General features: G+C 38.5%; 3 protein-coding genes across 3 annotated transcripts; 2 read left to right on the forward strand and 1 right to left on the reverse strand.

Moving 5' to 3' along the window:
- Positions 1–3,948: 3,948 nt before the first annotated feature.
- On the forward strand, positions 3,949–4,719 carry LOC133324001 (YEATS domain-containing protein 4). The gene is made up of 2 exons (XM_061532898.1): positions 3,949–4,489; positions 4,559–4,719. The coding sequence occupies exons 1-2, from the start codon at positions 3,949–3,951 to the stop codon at positions 4,717–4,719; spliced, it is 702 nt and encodes a 233-aa protein (XP_061388882.1).
- A 95-nt stretch (positions 4,720–4,814) lies between these two features.
- Positions 4,815–6,419, reverse strand: LOC133323996 (protein CLP1 homolog). The gene is made up of 5 exons (XM_061532894.1): positions 6,321–6,419; positions 5,715–6,267; positions 5,258–5,628; positions 4,988–5,121; positions 4,815–4,929 (listed from the first exon to the last, which is right to left on the reverse strand). The coding sequence occupies exons 1-5, from the start codon at positions 6,417–6,419 to the stop codon at positions 4,815–4,817; spliced, it is 1,272 nt and encodes a 423-aa protein (XP_061388878.1).
- An 18,689-nt stretch (positions 6,420–25,108) lies between these two features.
- LOC133324002 (ribonuclease P protein subunit p29) lies at positions 25,109–25,751 on the forward strand. The gene has a single exon (XM_061532899.1). It carries the CDS (start codon positions 25,120–25,122, stop codon positions 25,741–25,743), a length of 624 nt encoding a protein of 207 aa, XP_061388883.1. The 5' UTR covers positions 25,109–25,119; the 3' UTR covers positions 25,744–25,751.
- The last annotated feature ends 454 nt before the right edge of the window (positions 25,752–26,205 follow it).

Consider the following 26,205-nt stretch of genomic DNA (forward strand, 5'->3'; position numbering starts at 1 on the left):
TTGGCAATAATAATTGTTTTAATCCCTGTATACCAAAGGAAAACCAATGTAGTTTCTGATTTCCACAAGTCGCCCTGATGGCCCTATGTCATCTGGGGCCACAAAAATTTCCACAGGGGTTGAGGGAACCTAAATAAGGTGCCATTAAAAAAATAACTAAAAAAGCTTAACCCATTCGAAAGCTATAACGAATTTACTATGATTGTTTTAGATAGATTATCATTTATGCATAGATTAAAATATATATTATTTTAATATATATAATTTTGAGTTCCTATATTTAGATCAGATCCGAATAGACTAATTTAAAACAAAAAACCTCACTATAGTCCAATTTGTTAATGAGTTACAGAGCTATCTTTGGATGGGTACAAATGTACCACGGTTATTGATCTACGTATACTTTTTTGGTTATTGACCGTAGGGTTAATATTATATACATTTGGAAAATATATGTTGCTACATTTGAAGTCATGGTAGCAAAAAGAAAATGGTATCGTGCATAGTACAGTAACACAAAGTAGGATAACCTGAAGAGAATAACAAGAAGTAAGCTGTGTATTTCGGTAACATTCATATAAATACATGTGTTCTACTTTTGTGGTGAAAAAACATCGAACGAGCTAGTTGAATTTTAGGTAAGGCTGTTGTTACGAAAATGGCGAAACGGATTTTTAATACCAAAATAAATTTTTTAAAATATAAAAATATATTTCAAATCTTGGAAAAAAGCAAATGAATTGTCTAGGTGAACAATTTGTACGCGCTTAAATATGTGGAAACAATAATTTCCAAATAGGATTACGCTCAAAGTACTATGTTTGACAATAGATACAGATGCAGAGTTTTACTTTTGAATGAGTTCGCCTTTTGGATTACCTGGTTTTTGGGCAAATAAATTTCATTTTAAATTTATTTCTGAAATTTGTGTATGTATGTAAAAACAAAGACTCTGGAATCCGCAGACCTGGAAATAGTATAGAAATATAATCATAGCCTACAAATAAGGTTTACGGGTGTCGAATTCATGCGTCAGTTTTCTCTTGCTGTCAACTCTTTAATCGCAAAATAAACACCAGGAACAGGATAAAAACTCAAAATATCTTTACCAAAACGTTATCGTAGTATTGTGCACGCATATTTTTTCCTATAAATATATTTTTTATTTTTTTTATTCTTTAAACTATAAATTTTGAAGTCAATGAAGACTTCAGATGGCCTTGTCCGTTAACCTTATGAATAAACCATGGATATAAGTATCACATGTTCGTCTGTCCCAGATCAGAATATCAAAATGTTATAAATTTTTACATCAAATAAGGTAGTCTGATTTGCAAAATCGATGATGGCAACTCTACTCATGACCTGGATGACCTGATATTTGGACCATGAATTAGTTGTTTAAATTCATCCATAAGCCTTTCTCGAATCTAATAAAATGCGTTGCGAACTATAATACCCACATTCTCACCTTTCTAGGATTTGGAAAAAAATTGCCTATTTGCGGCCAAAAACCAAGCTACAAAATAAGGAAGATCTTCCTAGGTCCAGAATAACGTGTTCAAATTTGGAACTGATTGCATTAAGTTTTTGAATTTTTCTGCCTCCCAATCGTTAAAATACTGTTTCGAGAAAAACGCGATTAAAGTTTGAGAAATACCTTTGGCGTACAAATAAACGAAACTATATAATTAGCTATTTATTCGTAAAATATGAAAAATGACCCTTAGTATATTTTTCTTTGACAACAACACGGCTAAATGTCTATTTTTTACGAAAAAAACGTTACTGTAGCATCACTTAATCGCATATTAAACCAAGCTAATTTTCTTGATCAAAACAAAACAAAAAATAGAGAACGAGAGAAACTAATTTTACGTTCGCCTCCCTCTCTCTCTCCAACAACAAGAAAGATCAACACTCTTCAATTGACCAAGCTTCTCTTTCGTAAAAACAAGTGTCAATGAAGCACCACTTTGACAACTCATAACAATGAATGAACAATCATGGAGAACACGCCCAAAAATAGATGAAATTAATTCCAGCTTAAATACAATAAGAACAACTTACCAGCTTTAACATTTCCCAAGGAGGAAAATGAAAATATATTAAAGCACAGCAGCAAAGCTGCCAATAATTTGTTCCTCATATTGGAAATCGCCTCTTATCCACACTTTTCTATTTTTCTTGTATTGTTGCAGCAGCTATAGGTGGTATTTTTCTATTTTTTAAATCACTACCTTCGTTGTTCGTTGGCTCACGTAAACACAAATATCTTATATTTTCAACATTAAACAAACATTTGTTTAGTTTTATTGTTGCTCGCTTTCTTTTGCGCTATAAATAACAAATTAAAATAAATATATATTCTTTTTTTCTTCTATTTTGTTGCAATATGTGTAGTTAAGTTAATATTTCCAATTATGGAACGTCGTTGTCGAAAGAATGTACACACATACACAGCTCAAACACGCACCGAGTAGCAAGTGTTGAAAATTTGTTGTAGTTTCGAATTGATATTTTGGTGGAAAATTGAATCGACTTTTCACGAAGTTATAGAATAACTTTCATTTTACCGTCCAATTATGTATGTAAACTTGTTTCCGCAGAAAAATTCCACGGAATAAATTGACGATTTTCAGAGGTTTTCCTCGTTTTTTATCCAGCACGTATCACACACGTCTACTCGCAACGCCGTTCAAATTGGTTTTGAGAGAATTTAAGAGAAAATAAATGCCAACTACGATTGACGTTTACAGTGTTTATGTTGGCTGCAGTGATTGTAGTGTTTTAAATGCAAGCGTGACGTATGGACTGCTTTAATACTACGGTGTACAGATATGTTTAATGCCATGTTCTGACGGGCATTCGAACAACGTAGTTCGCTCTCAGAATTACGTACATGAATTAACCCGTTCATACAACACTATTCTTAATTCATGTCATTAGAGTTTATTTTTTTCAAAATTTTTGTTTCTTGTTTTACACCAAAATTGTAACATATTTGCATGAATCACATGTTGATCTAAATAGAAAAAATAATTCTCTTTCTCCTGACTATAGTATGAACCCATATCTATTAACTTTTAATTCATGTTTTCCATTTTTTCTGAAAATATTGTTGTTTTCATAAATTTTTATATTTTCTCAATTCAAATGTCACATATAAAAAATTGGAGAGTTTTTTTTTTGGGTGGCCCCACATTTGTTTCTTGTTTTGTACGCTAATTAGAACAAATGGGAAAGAAATGCATATTGCATTATCTAGACAACTAAATTTAGATCTTTCTGCATACAATTTTCGTAGACAATTTTTTACTTTTCATTCATCATTTTCAATTTGACTGAAAAAGTTTGAAAATTTGATAAATATTTTCAAGCTGTCAAAATTAATTTATTTTCGATAAATACTCTCAATTGTTAGGGATGGGACAAATTTCTTCGTTATTCAGAGAGTGATTCGAATTGAACAACGTACAAAAGTAGGTGTTCGCTCAGAAAATTTTGTATGGGGAACTAAGTAATTACTTCATAATTAAGGGTCGAACAACGAATGAGAGAGCGAACAACGCTCGTCTGTACATGGCATAAATTAACATTTTTCAATTAAACAACAAGGATTGTTCATTATTGTCAATAAATAAATAAAATTAAATTTATATTAAGCGGTGTATGGCACTATTACCTTTGTATGACAGATTGTCTCAAATTTAGCTTCATTGATAGTGGTGTGGACGTTCATTTCCAGTATGATAAAGGTTGCCAACTTCAAATTCTCAAATGAGACTACTTTCTGTGCTGGAATTTGTTCCGATCATTCCATTCTGTGAATACTTCATGTGAACAAGTTCATTCACGAATAACACAACTCTAGCAGAGAGGGGGAACAGCATCATTTGTTTATTTTTGTGTGTTTATTAAACGAAAAAAACCTGAAATCTTTAAACAATGAATAGTTTAAATATACCAACGGATTTTGGTCCAGATTCTGGAGGCCGAGTAAAAGGTTTGACCATTGTGAAACCTATTGTTTATGGAAATATTGCTCGGTCGTTTGGTAAAAAGCGTGAAGAAGATGGTCACACGCATCAGTGGAAGGTTTATGTGAAACCATACCACAATGAGGATATGTCTGTTTATGTAAAGAAAGTCCACTTTAAATTGCATGAAAGTTATGCGAATCCCAATCGTATTGTTACCAAACCGCCATACGAGATAACTGAAACCGGCTGGGGTGAATTTGAGGTTGTCATCAAGATCTACTTTCACGATCCCACCGAACGGCCTGTTACATGCTATCACATATTAAAATTGTTCCAATCACCCATTGTGGATGGTGAACTTTCAACAACAACAATGGATCCCAAAAAGGGTTTAGTATCTGAATCGTATGAGGAGATTGTCTTTCAGGAACCCACACAATTAATGCAACATTTCCTAATGAACGTTCAGCCATTGACAAGTGGTCCTTATACGCACGATACCGATTGTAAGTTAATTCAAATGGAAATGTGTTTATTTGTTCGCTATATAATTCGATAACTTTGCCCACTTTCAGTTGAGACAAAGAAACAAAAGACTTTGGAAAATATTATTGACGTAAAGCAGAAAGTGAAAGGAGAAATAAACACTTTAAAGGATAAACTGAAATTGGCCAGAGAGACTATCGCAAAATTCAAAACTGAATTGGCAAAAGTACAAAAACCACCCAATGCGTAACTGGATTTTGTGATTGAAAGAAAAATATACATTTAGTGTTAAGATTTTAAGGCATAACTTATTTTTTAATAAACAATATGATAATACATGTTTTGTTACGCATGACTATCCATAAATTGTAAATCTGATAACAATAGTAGTGTATTCGGTAAGGGGCGAGGCTGAGGAGATAGAATGGTTATTGCTTGTCGTTCCATATCAACATCCGTTCTGAAAGAATGAAATGTTATCGATGCCACTTTTTTCATTTAATTTCTAGTTTACTTACACGCATACAAATCCCGCCACGTTTGTACCAATAACGTCGTCTTCGTTAGATTCTGCAAAGCTCACTGCCAAAATATGATGAAGAAGTGAGGGTGAGGGAGTTACAGCAACCAATTTCGTCTTATTATCTTCAGCCTACAAGAAAATATTAGTTAAGTATTTCGATTCTTAAAATTTGTTTATAGTCTTTTGAGTCTTGATTCCAACAACTTAGGTTTATTTCATGATAATATATAATTTTTATTTAAAATGACAGATTATGCTTACATACCTTCATGCCAATTGGCATACAAGAATCGGGCAACGGAGGAGCCCCGATTTTATATAATTTCAAATCTGCAAATTTCACTTCAAATGAGAATGGATAAAACGGTGTTTTTGAACCATAAAAATATTCCTTTATTCTTTGATCTCTAGCTTCCGCCCTCTGTTCTTTACTGCGTTCTACAACACCACCGCTTTTGGGCAACAGTACCACGCGCACGAAAGATGGCATATCCCGTAAGAGTTCATTATATAAACGTTCTTGGTCGAGTACAAACACAGCATTGACCTCGAAGGCTTGGGCTGTGTGAGCCAGAATAGCATAGCCATCACCTTTCACCCATCCACAGGTGTTTATAATAATTCCAGAATGTTTAGCTAAAAATTACCAAAATGTCCGAATTAATAATGAGAACCCAATAATCACTATTATGACCAAAATACCTGAAATTGGCAATGCTTACTCTTCTTATTAACATTCATCGATTCCAATGTAACATCGGCCATTTTACTAACTACCGCCTTGTATAATGTATTATTTCCCGATGGAGTCTTATAACCAAAATGATACACCAATGGTGCTGTCATTGTTAAACCATCTTCAATGCTTGCCGGCCTTTCAACCAATATTGTTCCGATGGTGCCCGGTATTGACAGAGCACCTTGGCCCACATCTGTGTCCGCATACAACGGCCGACGACCCAAACGTACAGCATAGTTTAGTAAAATTCTACATAAAGTACTTTTTCCCACATCCGTCGGACCCACTATCATTGCAATAGGTCCCCGTTCGTCTTTTTCTTCGGCCTGTGTCCGTAACTGTTCCAATGCAGCATGACAATTTAAGTACTGAACCATTGGTGTCTCCTTAGATATATAGCTGACATCCGTTTTACCCCACAGATGTAACACACAGCCTTGATATGTGAATATAGCCACCTTGGCACCACAGCCGAAGTTATATTTTTTCTTCTTTACCAGTTCGGTGCCAAACATCTCAGCAAACCCGGAAAACAGCTGTAAAATGCAACATTAGAAATCTGTTCCAGAATGGAAAGGTGGTCACTTACCATAACCTGAACTTTGGCATCTTTATCTTCTATTTCAAAACGTAATTCGGAATCATTTTCCAACGTATATTCGGTGTAATCTTTTGCTTCTTCAGTCATGTTACTATGTTGTTTACTTTTGTGCGGTATAGTGTAACGTTGTGTTGTCCCCGGAGAAAACAAGTTCAAAAGGGAACGACAAGTTTCGCAAAGGGAACGATCGGAACTAAATGCAGCTCTTTTGTCAATGTGGTATTGTAGTTAACTAGTTCATGGCGTTCCATTATATAAAACCATCGCTCTTCATTAAAGTACATTTGCATATACCATTTTAAATCGACTCGATTAACTAAATCCAGAAATACATGCTAATTTGTTGAACATACCTTTAATTATGATCTAAATGTTTGTTATTTGTTTGCAATTTGAAAGTGAAAATTAAAATTACACCAATGAAAATATTTTTGGAATGCCGTGCTTGTTTGGAATGTTAAAAAATCAACTTTAAAAACACACAAATTTTATAATTTATTTTTATTTTCCTTTATTGACTCCTTGACAAATACACTTCAACAACAACCACATAGAAAATTGTTATTGTATGTAAGTCTGCTTTCCCACAGGCAGATTTTTATTTGGCAAATTTTTTGTTTTCTCTTTTGAAATTTTCGCTTGCTTTTCCATTAGCAAATTTTTCTTTGCCAAATTTGCAAATCAAATACAAAAGAAAGAAAATAAAAGTCAAAAGTGTTTGCATTTTAAAGATTTTTTTAATATTTTATATATTTTATTATATAAATTGCAAAAATTAAAAATTAAATTTCACTTGCACAAATTAAAGCAACAGGTTTGTAAACAAAAGCCGGCTGTGTGTCAGTAAAGCGAATAGGTTTAAAAGGAAATGTCAAAAAAACTGTTTTCAACGAACATAGCAAAGAAGAATTTGCGTGTACGGCAAATTCTGAACAGGTAAATTTTTGTTTTTCTCCCTCGCACCCCTCTCGCCTACAAACTCAGTATTTGCCAAATAAAAATTTGCCTGTGGAAAAGCAGACTAAGACTAGTGTCAGTTTGGTATGTCGAAAAATGTAAACAAAACATACGAAATATCAATAAATTTGAGTTATTTCCAAAACACAATATTTTTTAATTTTCTGAATGCGTTGAAAAATGGAAAACTATTTGCTGGTTCAAATTTCCCCATTAGAAAATTGAAGGAAATTAGAAATTCCTGGTACTAAAACCAGTCCAGAAAAAATTAAACGCCGATACTAAATTTTTCCATAGTCGGCAAATTTGGGAATATAGGAAAAATAAAAGCCAACATTTCACAAAATTATGTTGATTTTTTTTCCTGGTTCCCTATATATTGATTGAGTAGACCCCATCCTATATAATTAAATTTTGTAAGATACTCTCTATTTTTTTAAACCAGAATTAATAATACTCCCTGTAGCATTTATTTGAGTAGACCCCATCCTGTTTTTCTATCTTTTAATTAATATTGTAAAATGAATTTTATTATTACAGATACATGAGTAGATCCCACCCTTCTTGTGATACCAGTTGTATAAATTATAATTTATTGCTAATTAATTTTATTGTAATAATAAGTGCCACTATAACATGGTAGAGTAATTTTTTATTATTTTTATATATTGTTACGTTCTTGGATTTTACTTAATCCCGTGTAGACGTTGTTTTATTTCCCAATACAGTTCGTACTAAATAAAACGCGGGTTCTTTCTGATTACGATTATTACAATGATTTTATTGACACAACTTTACTTTGCACGTTACGTTACTTGACTGTTTCAATTCGCAATCTGATTCACAACTGACTAACTGCCTTTCCATTTCCCCTATTTAAATGAGCCTTGCCTGTCGCTACAGGAGTTTCTAGACGATCTGGTAACACCTAGATTACGAACAATCTACCAATGCAACACACACATACAAACTTACATTGAGTGAACAATAACAACAACACATATACAGGCGAGGGAGTAACAAAGAAAGAGGAATTAAGCGATCATCAATGATGACGTTTAACAAGAATTGAATAGGCACAGTTCCCGTTCCGCAGGGGGCCAGCCGCTCCAAATGTACAACTTTCATCTTCGACCTGGGACTGTCGCTCCTCTGGATGCGATAAACCACATCATTTATTTTCGTGACAATCTTGTAGGGTCCTTCCCAGTGCGTTTGCAATTTGGGGCATAGTCCTTCCTTTCGTTGTGGGTTGAACAATAGTACCAGTTGCCCTTCTTGAAACCCATCGGTATTTGCCGCTCGATCGTACCTTGCCTTCATGCGGTTGCTAACCATTTTTATTCGATGGCGAACTGCATCGTGGACTTTACAAAAAGAGTTTTGACTGTCTTCATCTTGGTTCACATCGTCGTTTGGGGTAGCACCGAATATCAAATCGCCAGGTAGCTTTAATCATTTCCGAACAGAACTTTGGCTGGGGTCCGGGATGTGGAATCATGAATGGCCGATCTATAAGCCAGTAAAAACTTTGGAATATGCTCATCCCAGTCTCGAGTTCGGTGAGATTTACCGTCCTCACTTTCCCATTTGCGATATAAGCAACCATCTATTATAAGTAGACTGTCCCACTGGGCCCAATAGGATTTTAAAAGAGGGCTTTCGGAGGTAATTTCTTTGCGACTAAGTCGCTTGCCCGTTTCTATGGCCGAAATTATTTTGCCCAGAATGGGATCTCTTCGTTGTTCCGTCGACCAGTCTTCACCCGACTCAAACTGCAATAGTCGGACATCAACGATATTCTCTTTATTCTCAGCTATTGAGCAATGCCTGCATTCTACCTTGCATGGCCGACGAGACAGGGCATAAGCATTACCGTATTTTCCGCCTTTTCTGTGCTCGATTCTGAAATCATAACTATGGAGCCTCTCGATCCAACGGGCTAGTTGACCTTCCGGATTCTTAAACTGCAGCAACCATTGGAGAGCAGCGTGGTCGGTCCTCAGCAGGAAATGCTGGTCATATAGGTATTTGTGGTAGTGTTTAACGCTCTCAAGGACTGCAAGCAGCTCTCTCCTCGTCACACAGTAATTCCTCTCAGGCTTCGACAATGTCCGGCTGTAGTACCCGATGACTTTTTCCTGTCCGTCGATTTCCTGAGAAAGGACGCCACCGATGCCGCACGCACTCTGTCTGTGACCAGAGCAAAACTGTCGAAGTTGCGTCCCATGACTATGATGTCATCCAGGTATATGAGGCACGACTTCCACTGCAGCACTTTTAACACACGCTCCATCAGCCATTCAAATGTATCCGGGGCGTTGCAGAGTCCGAATGGCATGACATTGAACTGCCAGAGACCTCCATTAACGCCAAACGCTGTTTTCTCTTTATCTTTCTCGGCGATCTCTACTTTCCAGTACCCACTCTGCAAGTCGAGGGTGGAGAACCATGACGTCCCGGCTAATGTGTCCAATGTGTCGTCGATTCTTGGGAGCGGATAGCTGTCTTTCTTGGTGACATCATTCCACTTTCGGTAGTCCACACAAAATCGGGTGCTTCCGTCTTTCTTCTTGACTAAGACCACTGGGGAGCACCATGGACTTGACGATGGTTCTATTACACCACTCTTTTCCATTTCACTTATCAGCTTCTGGACCTCGTCTCTTTTTGCCAGGGGAACACTTCTTGGAGGCTGTTTAATGGGTCTCGCGTTTGCTGTATGGATTTTATGCTTCACCACTGATGTTCTTCCTTGGTGCTCTTTTGTCAACGCAAAGGTAGCGGCATGTTTCCATAATAGCTGCTTAGCCTTGTTCCTCTCGGAAGGTGTAATTGGTTTGTCCACTCTTTTATGTAACCGTCGAGGTGCTTCTTCTCCATGGTTGCTGACTTTTCGGTGCTAGTTTCCAAATTAATTACAGCTTCAGCTGGTGTGCATTGTCCAACATCGGAAAATTGGCAAATTTGCTCTTGCTTGTTTGACAGGTTCAAAACTCTAACAGGAATCAATCCGTCGTCGTTGCTTTTCACCAGGGCATTTGCTATTAGGATGTTGCTGTTTACGTTTTTTGCTGGTTCCACCACCCACAACTTCTCGGCTCCACAATCTCCATTCATTGGTACCCATATTATTTCTTCGGCATATTGCGGTATTATCTCTGGATGGTCCGTAGTCAGACATCTAATGGGTGTACTTTCATCGTAGCCCACGTTTAACGGAATTTCGACGTTAGACCAGGTCACCACACGCTCTTTCATATCCAGCAATCATGAAATCTGCACCTATTATCACTTTGTCTACGATATCGGCAACTATAAACTCGTCTCAGGGTAATCTTGCCGTGTACTGCCGCGGGCTCCCCCCTTTACCAGATCTGATCTTATGATGGACTTTGATGCGCCAGTATCTAACGTCAGAACTCGCCTATCAACATTGATGTACCCAGTTGTTGTTAGGTTGTGACTTTTCTGTTGTACTATTGCTATGGAGATTGCGGGGCCATCGTCGATGGGAGCCAGTTCATGCCCCGTTGGACTGGCTCGATTTAGTTTAATTGGTGGACTGTTGAGCCATTCTTCTACCATCTTTCGTTGGAGGTGGTGACGATGACCTGGATCGTTTGCGCTTAGCTCTGCATTCGCGTGCAATATGACCTGCTTTATCGCAGTTGTAGCATCTAACCCTGGGCTTAGTCATCCCAACTAACTTTGTTTCTTCTATTACCCGCCTCATGGCGTCTTCGATCGAGTTAACGAGAGATTTCGGTTCGCAACCTTCGGTCTCTAGTTGGCGAATCTTGTGGGTCTAGGGCTTAACAATTATTCTTGCCGTCTCTTGGGAAGGGCAAACGACACAGTTTCGGCAAATGACGCTTTTGGTGACGCATATGTTGCACATTTAATCTCAGGGTCACGTATGCCATTCACAAAGGTTTCGATTTTCATACGGTCCACCAATGGGTGATTCTCTCCTGGATACGTCATTAGCACCAAACGTTCCACCTCAGCTGCAAAGTCTTGTAACGTCTCGTTTGCCCTCTGTACTCTTCTCCTTAATTCCATAAGGTAGATGTTTTGTTTATGTTCGCCACCGTACTTACGTTCCAGTGCAGCAATAACATCTTTATAGTTGTTTCTAGAAGCGACAGGAATACTCTGTATAACATCAGCAGCACTGCCCTTCAATGCCAGAAGTAGTGCAACCGCTTTGTCGCTGTCGTTCCACGAATTTCTAGAAGCCACTGTCTCGAACTGTAACTTGAAAACATTGAATGACGTAGAGCCGTCGAATACAGGAGGTTTGATTTTTAGTGTGTTATCAGGAACTCGCACCGGACCACCCTTAATTTTGCAGTTCCGACATTTTCTTCTCCAGATTCGTAAACCTGTGGTCGTGGGCCAGAAATTTCTCTTCCACAGACAGAATCTTCTCGTCGACCGACTGCACTTTCTTATCCAACTCTTTAATTTGGACCTCCACGGTTTCCACTCTCCTTCCAATAACTTCTGTAATGTTCTCGAGTTTCTCGTTCATTATTCTCGAATTTTCGTCAAACATTCTACAATTCTCCGCCTTGAGTTCATCTAACTTTCTGGAATTCTGTTCGAACATTCGTCTCGTGTTTTCTACTAACTTTCTGGAATTTTCCTCAAACATTTTAGCCAGCATTTCTCTGAAATCGTCACCCCTGGCAGCTACTGACGAGACTTCCCCGCCGTTGGATTCGCCCATTTCCGATAAATCCACTTCATCCTTACTGTCAAACTCATATGTATCGATGTTCATACCACGGCGCTCGAACTCATCCAACAGACGTTTTTGTAGTTCAGCCTTGTTGCCAGTAGAGGACAATTCCAATTTATTGAGCTCCTTCTTCAAGTCTTCCACCCCTAGATCCTTAAACTTCATCGTAGTATTATCGTAATCTCACTTCCGACACCAATTGTTACGTTCTTGGATTTTACTTAATCCCGTGTAGACGTTGTTTTATTTCCTAATACAGTTCGTACTAAATAAAACGCGGGTTCTTTCTGATTACGATTATTACAATGATTTTATTGACACAACTTTACTTTGCACGTTACGTTACTTGACTGTTTCAATTCGCAATCTGATTCACAACTGACTAACTGCCTTTCCATTTCCCCTATTTATATGAGCCTTGCCTGTCGCTACAGGAGTTTCTAGACGATCTGGTAACACCTAGATTACGAACAATCTACCAATGCCACACACACATACAAACTTACATTGAGTGAACAATAACAACAACACATATACAGGCGAGGGAGTAACAAAGAAAGAGGAATTAAGCGATCATCGATGATGACGTTTAACAAGAATTGTACGTCAATAACAAAATAGAAAATGAAAGAGGAAATGGAAGGATGTAGAAAAATCTATACAGTAGTTGTTGTTGTTGTGAAGTTATTCGAATAAACTGCGTAGTAGAAATTTACGTTACAATTCAAATTCTTAAATTAACGGAATTCATCTAAATTAACTTAAATCTAAAGTTATATTCGTAACAATATTAAGCTATTTCCGTTCAATCTTCGAGTAGAATTTTAGTCGCAGTCAGATTTTTTTGGGGTTTCTGTGAATTTTTGCTGCTGTTACTAGTATTGCTTGTCTAGTTAGTGAAATGTACATGTATTTTTCTTGGCCCTCAATTGTTATCGTGATTGTTAAGATGTTCTTGTTTTATTTTATAGTCGAGGATTTTCGCATTATTGTTTATTATAAGTGTAATTATGAGATTTTGTAGACCTGTAATTTCTTAAATGTGGTCTGCGGACTTTGAAATTAATGTGAATAAATAAATTAAAAATTAAACTAAGTTATACATGGTACAATTATAAAAGGTAACGGCACATCCCAGCTGATTTGATTCCAACGTAATACTAGTGTCAATATGAATTTGACAAATTATGTTTTTAAAAATCACCAAACAGGAAAATTGGGAACGCATTCAATTCGAATTTGTTCTTTATTAAAATTCCTCCCGTATTCAATTTACTCAATCTGCCTGCTGGGAAAGTTTGAGGAAGCAAATCTTTCTTCAAGGAACAACTCGCTATTCCCAGCATTTTCATATGTGTTACACATATATGTGGCAATGGTTCAATTATAGGAAAGATATGGAAGCGATAGAAATATACATTTTATAGATTTTCATTCATGTTTTTCAATTTTTATTTTGAGGATTCAAAAATATTTCATTTTGAAAATAAAAATAATTTGATGATAATTTGCTTGTTTGTTTACATTTTTCTGTCAAATGAGTTGACACTAGTAGAACTTACAACAACAAATTTCCATGTGGTTGTTGTATCGTTTTTTGTACAACAACACTTCCTGTTACCTTCTATTATTATAGCACGTAAATTATATTGTAAAGCTCAATTTGTGTTATGCCATGTACAGACGAGCGTCGTTCGCACTCTCATACGTTGTTTGACCCTTAATTATGAAGTAATTACTTAGTTCCCCATACAAAAATGTCTGAGCGAACACCGACTCTTGTACGTTGTTCAATTCGAGTCACTCTCTGAATAACCAAGAAATTTGTCCCATCCCTAACAATTGAGAGAATTTATCGAAAATAAATTAATTTTGACAGCATGAAAATATTTATAAAATTTTCAAACTTTTTCAGTAAAATTGAAAATGATGAATGAATTTTTATATGTAACAGTATGTGACATTTGAATTGAGAAAATATAAAAATGTATTAAAAACAACAAAATCTTCAGAAAAAATGGAAAACATGAATGAAAGGTGAATAGCTATGGGTTCTGACTATATTCAGCAGAAAGAGAATACTTTTTTTCTATTTAAATTCATAGGTAATACACATAAATATGTTGAGATTTCGGTGTAAAAGGAGAAACAAGAAATTTGAAAAAGAAAATTCTGATGACATGAATTAAGAATAGTGTTGTATGAACGGGTTAATTCATGTAGGTAATTCTGAGAGCGAACTACGTTGTTCGAATGCTCGTCATTTATCGTATTCATTTCATTATTCAAATATAATAGTTCCGTTCCAGAACCTAAAAGATTCTACCAATTTTACAAGTTTTGCAACTTTTTACTCAAAAACCGTTCCTCAACCCACAAAACTGGTAAAACATTGACTCAAATTTAAGAGAGGACAAAACAAAATGGCGTTCTCTTTGTAAACATTTTACTCGAGAAATTTGGCCGAGTAAAAATGGTAAACAGGATTGCCTACTTCTGATTGGTTGTTATGTTGATTTTGAAGTATTGCCATCTAATTTTGGCATATTTACTAGATATGCGTTTCCGAACTTTTCAAATTGTTTTGTACTCTGAGAGCAATTTTGAAATGTTTCCCTTTTACTAGATTTACTATTGTTACGAATATAAATTTAGATTTAAGTTAATTTAGATGAATTCCGTTAATTTAAGAATTTGAATTGTAACGTAAATTTGTACTACGCAGTTTATTTGAATAACTTCACAACAAAAACTACTGTATAGATTTTTCTACATCCTTCCATTTCCACTTTCATTTTCTATTTTGTTATTGTCGTACAATTCTTGTTAAACGTCATCATTGATGATCGCTTAATTCCTCTTTCTTTGTTACCCCCTCGCCTGTATATGTGTTGTTGTTATTGTTTACTCAATGTAAGTTTGTATGTGTTGTTATTGTTTACTCAATGTAAGTTTGTATGTGTTTTTGTGGCATTGGTAGATTGTTCGTAATCTAGGCGTTACCAGATCGTCTAGAAACTTCTGTAGCGACAAGCGAGGCTCATATAAATAGGGGAAATGGAAAGACAGTGAGTCAGTTGTGAATCAGATCGCGAATTGAAACCGTCGAGTAAAGTAAAGTGCAAAGTAAAGTTGTGTGAATAAAATCATTGTAATAATCGTAATCCGAAAGAACCCGCGTTTTATTTGGGGATTCAGTAAAATCCAAGAACGTAACAATTGGTGTCAGAAGTGGGATTACGATAATACTACGATGAAGTTTAAGGATCTACGAGTGGAAGACTTGAAGAAGGAGCTCAATAAATTGGAATTGTCCTCTACTGGCAACAAGGCTGAACTACAAAAACGTCTGTTGGATGAGTTCGAGCGCCGTGGTATGAACATCGATACATACGAGTTTGACAGTAAGGATGAAGTGGATTTATCGGAAATGGGCGAATCCAACGGTGGGGAAGTCTCGTCAGTAGCTGCCAGGAGTGACGATTTAAGAGAAATGCTGGCAAAAATGTTTGAGGAAAATTCCAGAAGGAGCGAAGAGAATTTCAGAAAGTTAGAAGAAAATTCGAGAATAATGAACGAGAAACTCGAGAACTTTACAGAATTTATTGGAAGGAGAGTGGAAATCGTGGAGGTCCAAATTAAAGAGTTGGATAAGAAAGTGCAGTCGGTTGACGAGAAGATTCTCTCTGTGAATGAGAAATTTCTGGCCCACGACCAAAGGTTTACGAATCTGGAGAAGAAAATGTCGGAACTGGAAATCAAAGGTGGTCCGGTGCGAGTTCCTGATAACACACTAAAAATCAAACCTCCTGTATTCGACGGCTCTACATCATTCAATGTTTTCAAGTTACAGTTCGAGACAGTGGCTTCTAGAAATTCGTGGAACGACAGCGACAAAGCGGTTGCACTACTTCTAGCATTGAAGGGCAGTGCTGCTGATGTTATACAGAGTATTCCTGTCGCTTCTAGAAACAACTATGAAGATGTTATTGTTGCACTGGAACGTAAGTACGGTGGCGAACATAAACAAAACATCTACCTTCTGGAATTAAGGGGAAGAGTACAGAGGGCAAACGAGACGTTACAAGACTTTGCAGCTGAGGTGGAACGTTTGGTGCTAATGGCGTATCCAGGAGAGAATCACCCATTGCTGGACCGTATGAAAATCGAAACCTTTGTGAATGACATACGTGACCCTGAGATTAAATGTGCAACATATGCGTCACCAAAAGCGTCATTTGCCGAAACTGTGTCGTTTGCCCTTGCCCAAGAGACGGCAAGAATAATTGTTAAGCCCCAGACCCACAAGATTCGCCAACTGGAGACCGAAGGTTGCGAACCCAAATCTCTCGTTAACTCGATCAAGGACGCCATGAGGCAGGTAATAGAAGAAACAAAGTTAGTAGGGATGACTAAGCCCAGGGTTAGATGCTACAACTGTGATAAAACAGGTCATATTGCGCGCGAATGCAGAGCTAAGCGCAAACGATCCAGGTCATCGTCACCACCTCCAACGAAAGATGGTAGACGAATGGCTCAACAGTCCACCAATGAGCCACCGTTAAACTAAATCGAGCCAGTCCAGCGGGGCATGAACTGGCTCCCATCGACGATGGCCCCACAATCTCCATAGCAATAGTACAACAGAAAAATCACAACCTAACAACAACTGGGTACATCAATGGTGACAAGCGAGTTGTGACGTTAGATACTGGCGCATCAAAGTCCATCATAAGATCAGATCTGGTAAAGGGAAACATAACGCAACTTAATGGAGTCAGACTGCGCACAGCAACGGGGGAGTCCGCGGCAGTACACGGCAAGATTACCCTGAAACTAACTATTGCCAATAAATCGGTGAATTACGAGTTTATAGTTGCCGATATCGTAGACGAAGTGATAATAGGCGCAGATTTTATGATTGCCTTCGGTATCAATCTGGATATGAAAGAGCGTGTGATGACCTGGTCTAACGTCGAAATTCCGTTAAACGTGGGCTACGATGAAAGTACACCCATTAGACGTCTGACTACGGACCATCCAGAGATAATACCGCCCTGTGCCGAAGCAATAATATGGGTACCAATGAATGGAGATTGTGGAGCCGAGAAGTTGTGGGTGGTGGAACCAGCAGAAAACATAAACAATAACATCCTAATAGCAAATGCCCTGGTGAAAAGCAACAAGGACGGATTGATTCCTGTTAGAGTTTTGAACCTGTCAAACAAGCAAGAGCAAATTTGCCAATTTTCCGATGTTGGACAATGCACACCAGCTGAAGCTGTAATTAATTTGGAAACTAGCACCGAAAAGCCAGCAGCCATGGAGAAGAAGCACCTCGACGGCTACATAAAAGAGTGGACACACCAATTATCACCTTCCGAGAGGAACAAGGCTAAGCAGCTATTATGGAAACATGCCTCTACCTTTGTGTTGACAAAAGAGCACCAAGGAAGAACATCAGTGGTGAAGCATGAAATCCATACAGCAGACGCGAGACCCATTAAACAGTCTCCAAGAAGTGTCCCCCTGGCGAAAAGAGACGAGGTCCAGAAGCTGATAAGTGAAATGGAAAAGAGTGGTGTAATAGAACCATCGTCAAGTCCATGGTGCTCCCCAGTGGTATTGGTCAAGAAGAAAGACGGAAGCACCCGATTTTGTGTGGACTACCTGAAGTTGAATGATGTCACCAAGAAAGACAGCTATCCGCTCCCAAGAATCGACGACACATTGAACACATTAGCCGGGACGTCATGGTTCTCCACCCTCGACCTGCAGAGTGGGTACTGGCAAGTAGAGATCGCCGAGAATGATAAAGAGAAAACAGCGTTTGGCGTTAATGGAGGTCTCTGGCAGTTCAATGTCATGCCCTTCGGACTCTGCAACGCCCCGGCTACATTTGAAAGGCTGATGGAGCGTGTGTTAAAAGGGCTGCAGTGGAAGTCGTGCCTCATATACCTGGATGACATCATAGTCATGGGACGCAACTTCGACGAACACATCAAGATATTAAGGGATGTTCTACAGCAGCTTTCGTCTTCAGGCCTCAAGCTGAACCCAAAGAAGTGCAGTCTCTTCCAACGAGAGGTGAAGTTCCTGGGGCACCACGTGACACCGGAGGGCATATCGACGGATAAGGAGAAAATTCAAGCCGTCAGAGATTGGCCGCAGCCCCGAAATCTCCATGAGCTGCGAAGCTTTCTGGGTCTCTGCACATACTACCGTCGATTTGTCCAAAATTTTGCCAACATCGCCGCATGTCTACACCGCTTGACGCAAAAAGGCCAGAGGTTTCAGTGGGGCAACGACCAGGAGGAGGCATTCAGAAAGCTCAAAGACATGCTATGCAGAGCCCCCATTTTGGCATACCCTATACCTGGCGGCAAGTTTGTTCTGGACACAGACGCAAGTGAGTGCGGCATCGGTGGCGTCCTTTCCCAGGAAATCGACGGACAGGAAAAAGTCATCGGGTACTACAGCCGGACATTGTCGAAACCTGAGAGGAATTACTGTGTGACGAGGAGAGAGCTGCTTGCTGTCCTTGAGTGCGTTAAACACTTCCACAAATACCTATATGGCCAGCATTTCCTGCTGAGGACCGACCACGCTGCTCTCCAATGGTTGCTGCAGTTTAAGAATCCGGAAGGTCAACTAGCCCGTTGGATCGAGAGGCTCCAGAGTTATGACTTCAGAATCGAGCACAGAAAAGGCGGAAAACACGGTAATGCTGATGCCCTGTCTCGTCGGCCATGCAAAGTAGAATGCAGGCACTGCTCAAAGGCTGAGAATAAAGAGAATATCGTTGATGTCCGACTATTGCAGTTTGAGTCGGGTGAAGATTGGTCGACGGAACAACGAAGAGATCCCATTCTGGGCAAAATAATGTCGGCCATAGAAGCGGGCAAGCGACCTAGTCGCAAAGAAATTACCTCCGAAAGTCCTCTTTTAAAATCATATTGGGCCCAGTGGGACAGTCTACTGATAATAGATGATTGCTTATATCGCAAATGGGAAAGTGAGGACCGGAGTCTCACCGGAACCTGATCGTCGTCCCAGACTCCAAAATAAGAGATGTCTTGTCGGAGTTTCACGATGGGCCAAGTGGAGGACATCTTGGCATAGCAAAGACCGCTGAAAAGGTAAAGCAGAGATTCTACTGGGTCGGCTGTCAAAAATCCATTGCCGACTGGATCGCCAATTGTGAAAGGTGCATAAGAGCTAAAGGTCCAACACGGAAGAGTCGAGGCTACATGCAGCAGTATAATTCAGGAGCCCCTTTTGAGAGAATCGCAATGGATGTGGCTGGACCGTTCCCAACAAGCGACTCTGGGAACCGGTATGTCTTAGTGGTCATGGATTACTTCAGTAAATGGCCAGAGGTTTATGCTATCCCAAATCAAGAAGCCAGGACAATTGTGGATGTGTTCAGCAAAAATTGGATTTGTAGCTATGGTGTTCCATCTGAGGTTCATTCCGATCAAGGTAGGAATTTTGAATCAGCGATCTTCAAGGAAATGTGTGACTCCTACGGAATCAAGAAAACCAGAACGACGCCCCTACATCCACAATCAGATGGCATGGTGGAGAGATTCAATCGCACCCTGGAAGAACATCTACGGAAAGTGGTGGACAGTGGCCAACGAGACTGGGATGAGCATATTCCAAAGTTTTTACTGGCTTATAGATCGGCCATTCATGATTCCACATCCCGGTCCCCAGCCAAAGTTCTGTTCGGAAATGAATTAAAGCTACCTGGCGATTTGATATTCGGTGCTACCCAAAACGACGATGTGAACCAAGATGAAGACAGTCAAAACTCTTTTAGTAAAGTCCACGATGCAGTCCGACATCGAATAAAAATGGTTAGCAACCGCATGAAGGCAAGGTACGATCGAGCGGCAAATACCGATGGGTTTCAAGAAGGGCAACTGGTACTATTGTTCAACCCACAACGAAAGAAAGGACTATGCCCCAAATTGCAAACGCACTGGGAAGGACCCTACAAGATTGTCACGAAAATAAATGACGTCGTTTATCGCATCCAGAGGAGCGACAGTCCCAGGTCGAAGATGAAAGTTGTACATTTGGAGCGGCTGACCCCCTACGGAACGGGAACTGTGCCTATTCGGGACGAACAGGCTTAAGCGGGGGGCAATGTTACGAATATAAATTTAGATTTAAGTTAATTTAGATGAATTCCGTTAATTTAAGAATTTGAATTGTAACGTAAATTTGTACTACGCAGTTTATTTGAATAACTTCAAACAACAACTACTGTATAGATTTTTCTACATCCTTCCATTTCCACTTTCATTTTCTATTTTGTTATTGTCGTACAATTCTTGTTAAACGTCATCATTGATGATCGCTTAATTCCTCTTTCTTTGTTACCCCCTCGCCTGTATATGTGTTGTTGTTATTGTTTACTCAATGTAAGTTTGTATGTGTTGTTGTTATTGTTTACTCAATGTAAGTTTGTATGTGTTTTTGTGGCATTGGTAGATTGTTCGTAATCTAGGCGTTACCAGATCGTCTAGAAACTTCTGTAGCGACAAGCGAGGCTCATATAAATAGGGGAAATGGAAAGACAGTGAGTCAGTTGTGAATCAGATCGCGAATTGAAACCGTCGAGTAAAGTAAAGTGCAAAGTAAAGTTGTGTGAATAAAATCATTGTAATAATCGTAATCCGAAAGAACCGGCGTTTTATTTGGGGATTCAGTAAAATCCAAGAACGTAACACTATTAAAAAGTACTGGAACAGACCAAATGTGTACAAAATTTTTCTACTGCGTCGTTCATGGTATAATAATAGAAGGTAACAGCAAGTGTTGTTGTACAAAAAACGATACAACAACCACATGGAAATTTGTTTTTGTAAGTTCTACTAGTGTCAACTCATTTGACTGAAAAATGTAAATAAACAAACAAATTATCATCAAATTATTTTTATTTTGAAAATGAAATATTTTCGAATCCTCAAAATAAAAATTGAAAAACATGAATGAAAATCTATCAAATTTATATTTCTATCTATTCCACATCTTTCCTATAATTGAGCCATTGCCATATATATGTGTAACACATATGAAAATGCTGGGAATAGCGATTTATTCCTTAAAGAAAGATTTGCTTCCTCAAACTTTCCCAGCAGGCAGATTGAGTAAATTGAATACAGGAGCACATTTAATAAAGAACAATTTTAAATTGTATGCGTTCCCAATTTTCCTGTTGGGTGATTTTTAAAAACATAATTTGTCAAATTCATATTGACACTAGTATAACGTTGGAATCAAATCAGCTGGGATTTGCTGTTACCTTTTATAATTGTACCATGTGCGTCGTTCTACATAAATCAGAAATGTCATATCGAACTTGACACGAGTATTACGATACAATCAAATCAGCTGAGTATTACAGTTACAAACACCAAGTTGTATCATGTAGGTAGCATGATTTAAAATAAAACCTGTCACAATGTAAACAAATTATTTTAATATTAATTTGTTCAAAGATGTATTTTACAACATTGGTATGAAGAAATCCCATCTCGATTTTTTAAAAAAAAAACCAACATTCCAAAAGATACCCTACCTTGTATAATAGTACCCATGGTATAATTATTGCAAGGTAGGGCGCAGTTGGTAGCTGTTTACAATTTTTTCTCAAGGTGGTTTTGAATACTATGTCAAATGAATTCAAAATAAATTGAAATATATTCAAATTTAATTGAAATGAAAATGATGTTCTTAACGTCCGTCTGGAAGTAATTACTTTGTTATGGATGAAACAAATATTTCATGGTATTCCCTGCTAGGTTAGGTTTGGGGATGTGCAGTCACATGTGTGACTGCAACACTCTGAGACCGGTTAGGTCCGTTGTGATCATCCACAAGAAGAGATACAGCGAAGAGAAGAGACCAAAGACAGATCTGTAGGGGAGAGAAGATTAGTAAATTAAAGGAGTGAAGAATGAATGAAAGTCGATGGCCCTAAGAGTCAGACAGAAAAAGTGTTTTGTTTGTTTCTAATTATGCCGTAGATTAGAGCAGGTTCGGTTGTTGAGAAAAAGCTGAGACCCTGTAGAAAATGAGCATACATTAGTCTGTGTCGCCTGTAGGCCAGGGCTGGGCAATGACACAAGAGATGCTCAATTGTCTCCGTCTCCTCCTAGTCAACACAGAGTCTATAGTAATCAGTTGCATCAAGATCCCATTTACTAGTAAAAGGCCTGATGTTGCAGTGACCAGTGATGATTCCCGTCATCACTCTAATTTCAGCTTTGCTCAGGTTCAATAGTGAGTGCGTTCTTTTGGTAGACATAGTCGGCCAAATTGATCTTGACACGTTGCACCTAGGTTCGTTGTGCCAAAGTTCGCAGGCCGTTTTGTCAAAGAATGCCTCAACATTCCTATAGAAAAGACATATGGTGGTATGGTGCGTTCTTTTGGTAGACATAGTCGGCCAAATTGATCTTGACACGTTGCACCTAGGTTCGTTGTGCCAAAGTTCGCAGGCCGTTTTGTCAAAGAATGCCTCAAAATTCCTATAGAAAAGACATATGGGTGGTTTGATTGAGTCATCAGTTTCTAGATCGGTGGATTGAGATCCTCGTCTAGCTATTTCGTCCGCTCTTTCATTACTCAATATGTCACAATGTCCTGGTACCCAACACAACCAATAGCTATGGTTAAGTTCTTCCAGAGCTGCTCTACACTTCGGATTTGATGTGACAAGATTTGATGGTTTTAAGAGCCGCATGACTATCCACAATGATAGTCACCGGTTCAACGACCTCAGCATCCAGATTTTTTATAAATTCCGCTGCATTCCAGATCGCGAAGATTTCAGCTTGGAAAACACTACAGTTGCTATCCAGCTTCTAGGTCAACTCAAAGCCTAACCTTTCACAGTATACGCCTGCCCCAGTACCTTCTTCCATCTTGGATCCGTCTGTATAGAAAGCCAGAGGAGGGTTACTTCGTTTCCTGTCGTCTCTACTAGGAATAACGACATCTACATCGTCAAATCTAAGGATTGGTTATATATAGTCGCTTAGTTTAGCGCGTTAGTCCAATGCTATACCTGGTTCATTCAGAACACTAATATGCCCAAAGGTACAGTTCCGCCAGAGTTTTTGTTCATGCAGCCTTAGGGCGCAGCCTGACACTTAATGATGAGGCCCAAAGGCTTGAAGTACAGCATTGCATTCAAAGCTGCTTGTGGCGTACTCCTTCTGGCTACTGTAACTAAAATCGCGGCGGCTCTTTGTATCTTGTCTAATTTACTTGAGGCTCAGATAGTTCCACCAAACAAGAGAGTCATAGGACAAGATGGGCTTTATGGTTTTAGCCCCCAGCTTTTCCCAATGGAGTTCTTGCATGCATAGAGTGAAATCATTCCTCTCTTCGCCCGCTCCTCAACGTTCCTTTTCCATCGTAGTTGACAGTCCAGGATTGTGCCGAGGTACTTTGCTTCGGGAGATAAGTGAAGTTGCACTCCATCCAATGTTGGTGGAACAAAGACGCCGAGCTCACGCTTCCTAGTAAACATTAACAGTTCCGTCTTAGTAGAATTTACACCAAGACCATTTGCCCTGGCCCAGCGTGACAGCGTCAGTAAGGCTCTTTGCATAAGCTCAGAGATTGTAGACGGAAATTTTCCGGAGATCAATATCACCACGTCGTCCGCGTAAGCTACAACTTTGATACCTTTCCCGTCCAATTCCCTCAATATGATATTAATAACCAGTAGCCATAGTAACGGCGAAAGCACCCCTCCTTGAGGTGTGCCTCTAGTTACCGTTTTCCTGATTTTTGTATCCTCCACACTTGAATTTATAATTCTGCTGTTAAGCATTTTATCTATCCAATATGTCAGGGTATCAGGAATGCCAACTTCCCTAAGTGAGTGGTTTATGGATTCAAGTTTAACGTTGTTAAAGGCTCCCTCTATATCTAAGAAGGCGGCCAGCGTAAAATTTGAATTTTCCATGTTCCTCTCAATATAGCCTACCACTTCGTGCAGTGCAGATTCCACAGACTTGTCCTTTATGTATGCGTGTTGTGAGTTGCATAGAGAGGTGTCTTGAGGAGAAAGGATGATATGCTAATGGGTCTATAGTATTTTGGTGCAGAGTGGCTTGGTTTCCCTGCTTTGGGAATATAAGTAACCTTTACCTCGTTCCATAGATCCGGAACATACGAGAGAGTCAGACACGCAGTATAAATCTTCTCAAGGATCAGATAAATAATTGGCGATGCATATTGAAGCATCACCGGTAGAATACCATCCGGTCCTGGCGATTTATACGGCTTGAATGTGTTGACCGCCCATCGTATCTTATTTCTGTTAACCACCTTTCTAATGAGATCCAGATCCGGAGTGGCAAAAGGCTGAGTGTCATCACGATCACCGTCGATGGTACCCATGTCTTTGCAACCCGGAAAATGAGTCTCGGCTAGGAGATTTAGAGTCTTAGAACCTGAGTCCGTTCACGCTCCATCCTGCTTCTTAATACTACCGATGGACTTCGGGTCCTTGGATAGTAGTTTTCGAAACCTAGCAGCGTCGTTGACTCCTATCGACTCACAGAAATTTACCCATGACTTTTTCTAGATTTTGGAAAAAATCATAACCTTTCATTCATTTCTCGCGTTTATACATGGTACCATAAATAAAAACAAATGTCCTGTTCATTTGACATTTTTGTAACATTTCTCTTTTCACGATCAGTTCAAAATTTATGAAGAACAAATCAAATACGATTATATAGAAATTATATCCATGTACTTCCATCCCTGTCTATGGGTGTTATCACTTCACTGTGAACATCGTATTAAGAAGAAGAAATTGTTTTAAGTTTCTTCATTCCATGCTCTTTCTAAATATTTTGGTTGAGAAATTTGCTTTAATCCCTTAATTTATCGGCGATTTTCTTTCATCTTCTCTTGAAAAACGTGATATTTGTTTATTTTCATTTTATTTCTGAAGAAGCTTTCTTTAACATGTAAGTGATTTCTGATAAAATCCTAAAAAATGAATTAATCTCTAAGAATTAATGGAAATATTTCCCCAATTTCAGAATGGATACGCAAATACAACCATTGCAGGAATATTTGACAAACATTGTAGTGCCTGATAAAAGGCCCAACATTGACATAAATCCGGAACACATTACTATGCTGCATGGCACCAAAAGTAAAAAACAGTTAAGTCGAAAGAAGAAGGCATCGAAATCAACTACCCTCACTAGGCGTGAATATGCCCAGTTAGGTCTGCACACATTACCCACCCGACAAATGAAATACTCCGACGCTTTGCCATTGCATCGACTGTGGAAGGGTTATATGAAGGAACACTTGGGTCTCAACGAAGGTGACCAGGTGCCAGAGGTTTATCAACCCGGCTATGATGCCTTTAGTAAACTTCTAGTTAAGACTGATTTGCATGGATCCAAAATGGCCGTTATTAAATCGAAATGTTCAACACTTGTGGGAATATCCGGTATCGTTGTAATGGATACAAAAAATGTTCTCAAAATCCTCGGGAAGGATGATCGTTTGAGAACGGTGCCAAAAAGTGAATGTGTTTTCAGTATGAAATTTGGTAACATGGATTTTATAATATATGGCAAGCATCTGTGTATACGACCAGCCGAACGATCTGTGAAAAAAATAAAAAATTACATTGAACCATTTGATTGCTAAACAGTAATTGGTGCAAAAAATGAATGAAAATGATTTTTTTTAATATTTTGATTTTTACTTTTTGTAGGGAGATTAGATTTTTTTCATATTCATACATTAAAACCCCTGTATGTGAACATTTTAAACTACCAATAGGTTCATAACAAAGACCTGAAATAATAAAGACTAGACAAAATGCATTTTCCAGAAAAAATTCAATTTTCCTATATAGATGGTGTTGAAGTCGACTGGAAAAAAATGCAGATTTTGAAAGCTCTCTCAGAAAAAATATGGCTCCCAGCATTGAGTGTAATGTTATAGAGTGTCTCAAAAAATGCTTGCCATTTTTTCAAAAATAAAAAGCTTAATTTGAATTTGTCAAAATATAGACATAGTAGATGAATTGTTTTTACAACGGCGTTTGTTTATTAAATACTGTTCAAGCGGACAATTGGAGCCTAGGAACGACGATACGCCCAAATC

This window comes from Musca vetustissima, unplaced genomic scaffold (assembly GCF_032173495.1).
Source record: "Musca vetustissima isolate MV318-11 ecotype Yass unplaced genomic scaffold, APGP_CSIRO_Mvet_v1 utg47448, whole genome shotgun sequence".
In the NCBI taxonomy this organism is placed as follows: Eukaryota; Metazoa; Arthropoda; class Insecta; order Diptera; family Muscidae; genus Musca; species Musca vetustissima.

Coding starts and splice junctions, on each gene's coding strand:
- LOC133324001 (XM_061532898.1), top strand. CDS start 3,949: ATGAATAGTTTAAATATACCAACGGATTTTGGTCCAGATTCTGGAGGC. Junction 4,490..4,558: donor TTATACGCACGATACCGATT/GTAAGTTAATTC, acceptor GCCCACTTTCAG/TTGAGACAAAGAAACAAAAG.
- LOC133323996 (XM_061532894.1), bottom strand. CDS start 6,419: ATGACTGAAGAAGCAAAAGATTACACCGAATATACGTTGGAAAATGAT. Junction 6,268..6,320: donor ATGCCAAAGTTCAGGTTATG/GTAAGTGACCAC, acceptor TGCATTTTACAG/CTGTTTTCCGGGTTTGCTGA. Junction 5,629..5,714: donor GATGAATGTTAATAAGAAGA/GTAAGCATTGCC, acceptor GGTAATTTTTAG/CTAAACATTCTGGAATTATT.
- LOC133324002 (XM_061532899.1), top strand. CDS start 25,120: ATGGATACGCAAATACAACCATTGCAGGAATATTTGACAAACATTGTA.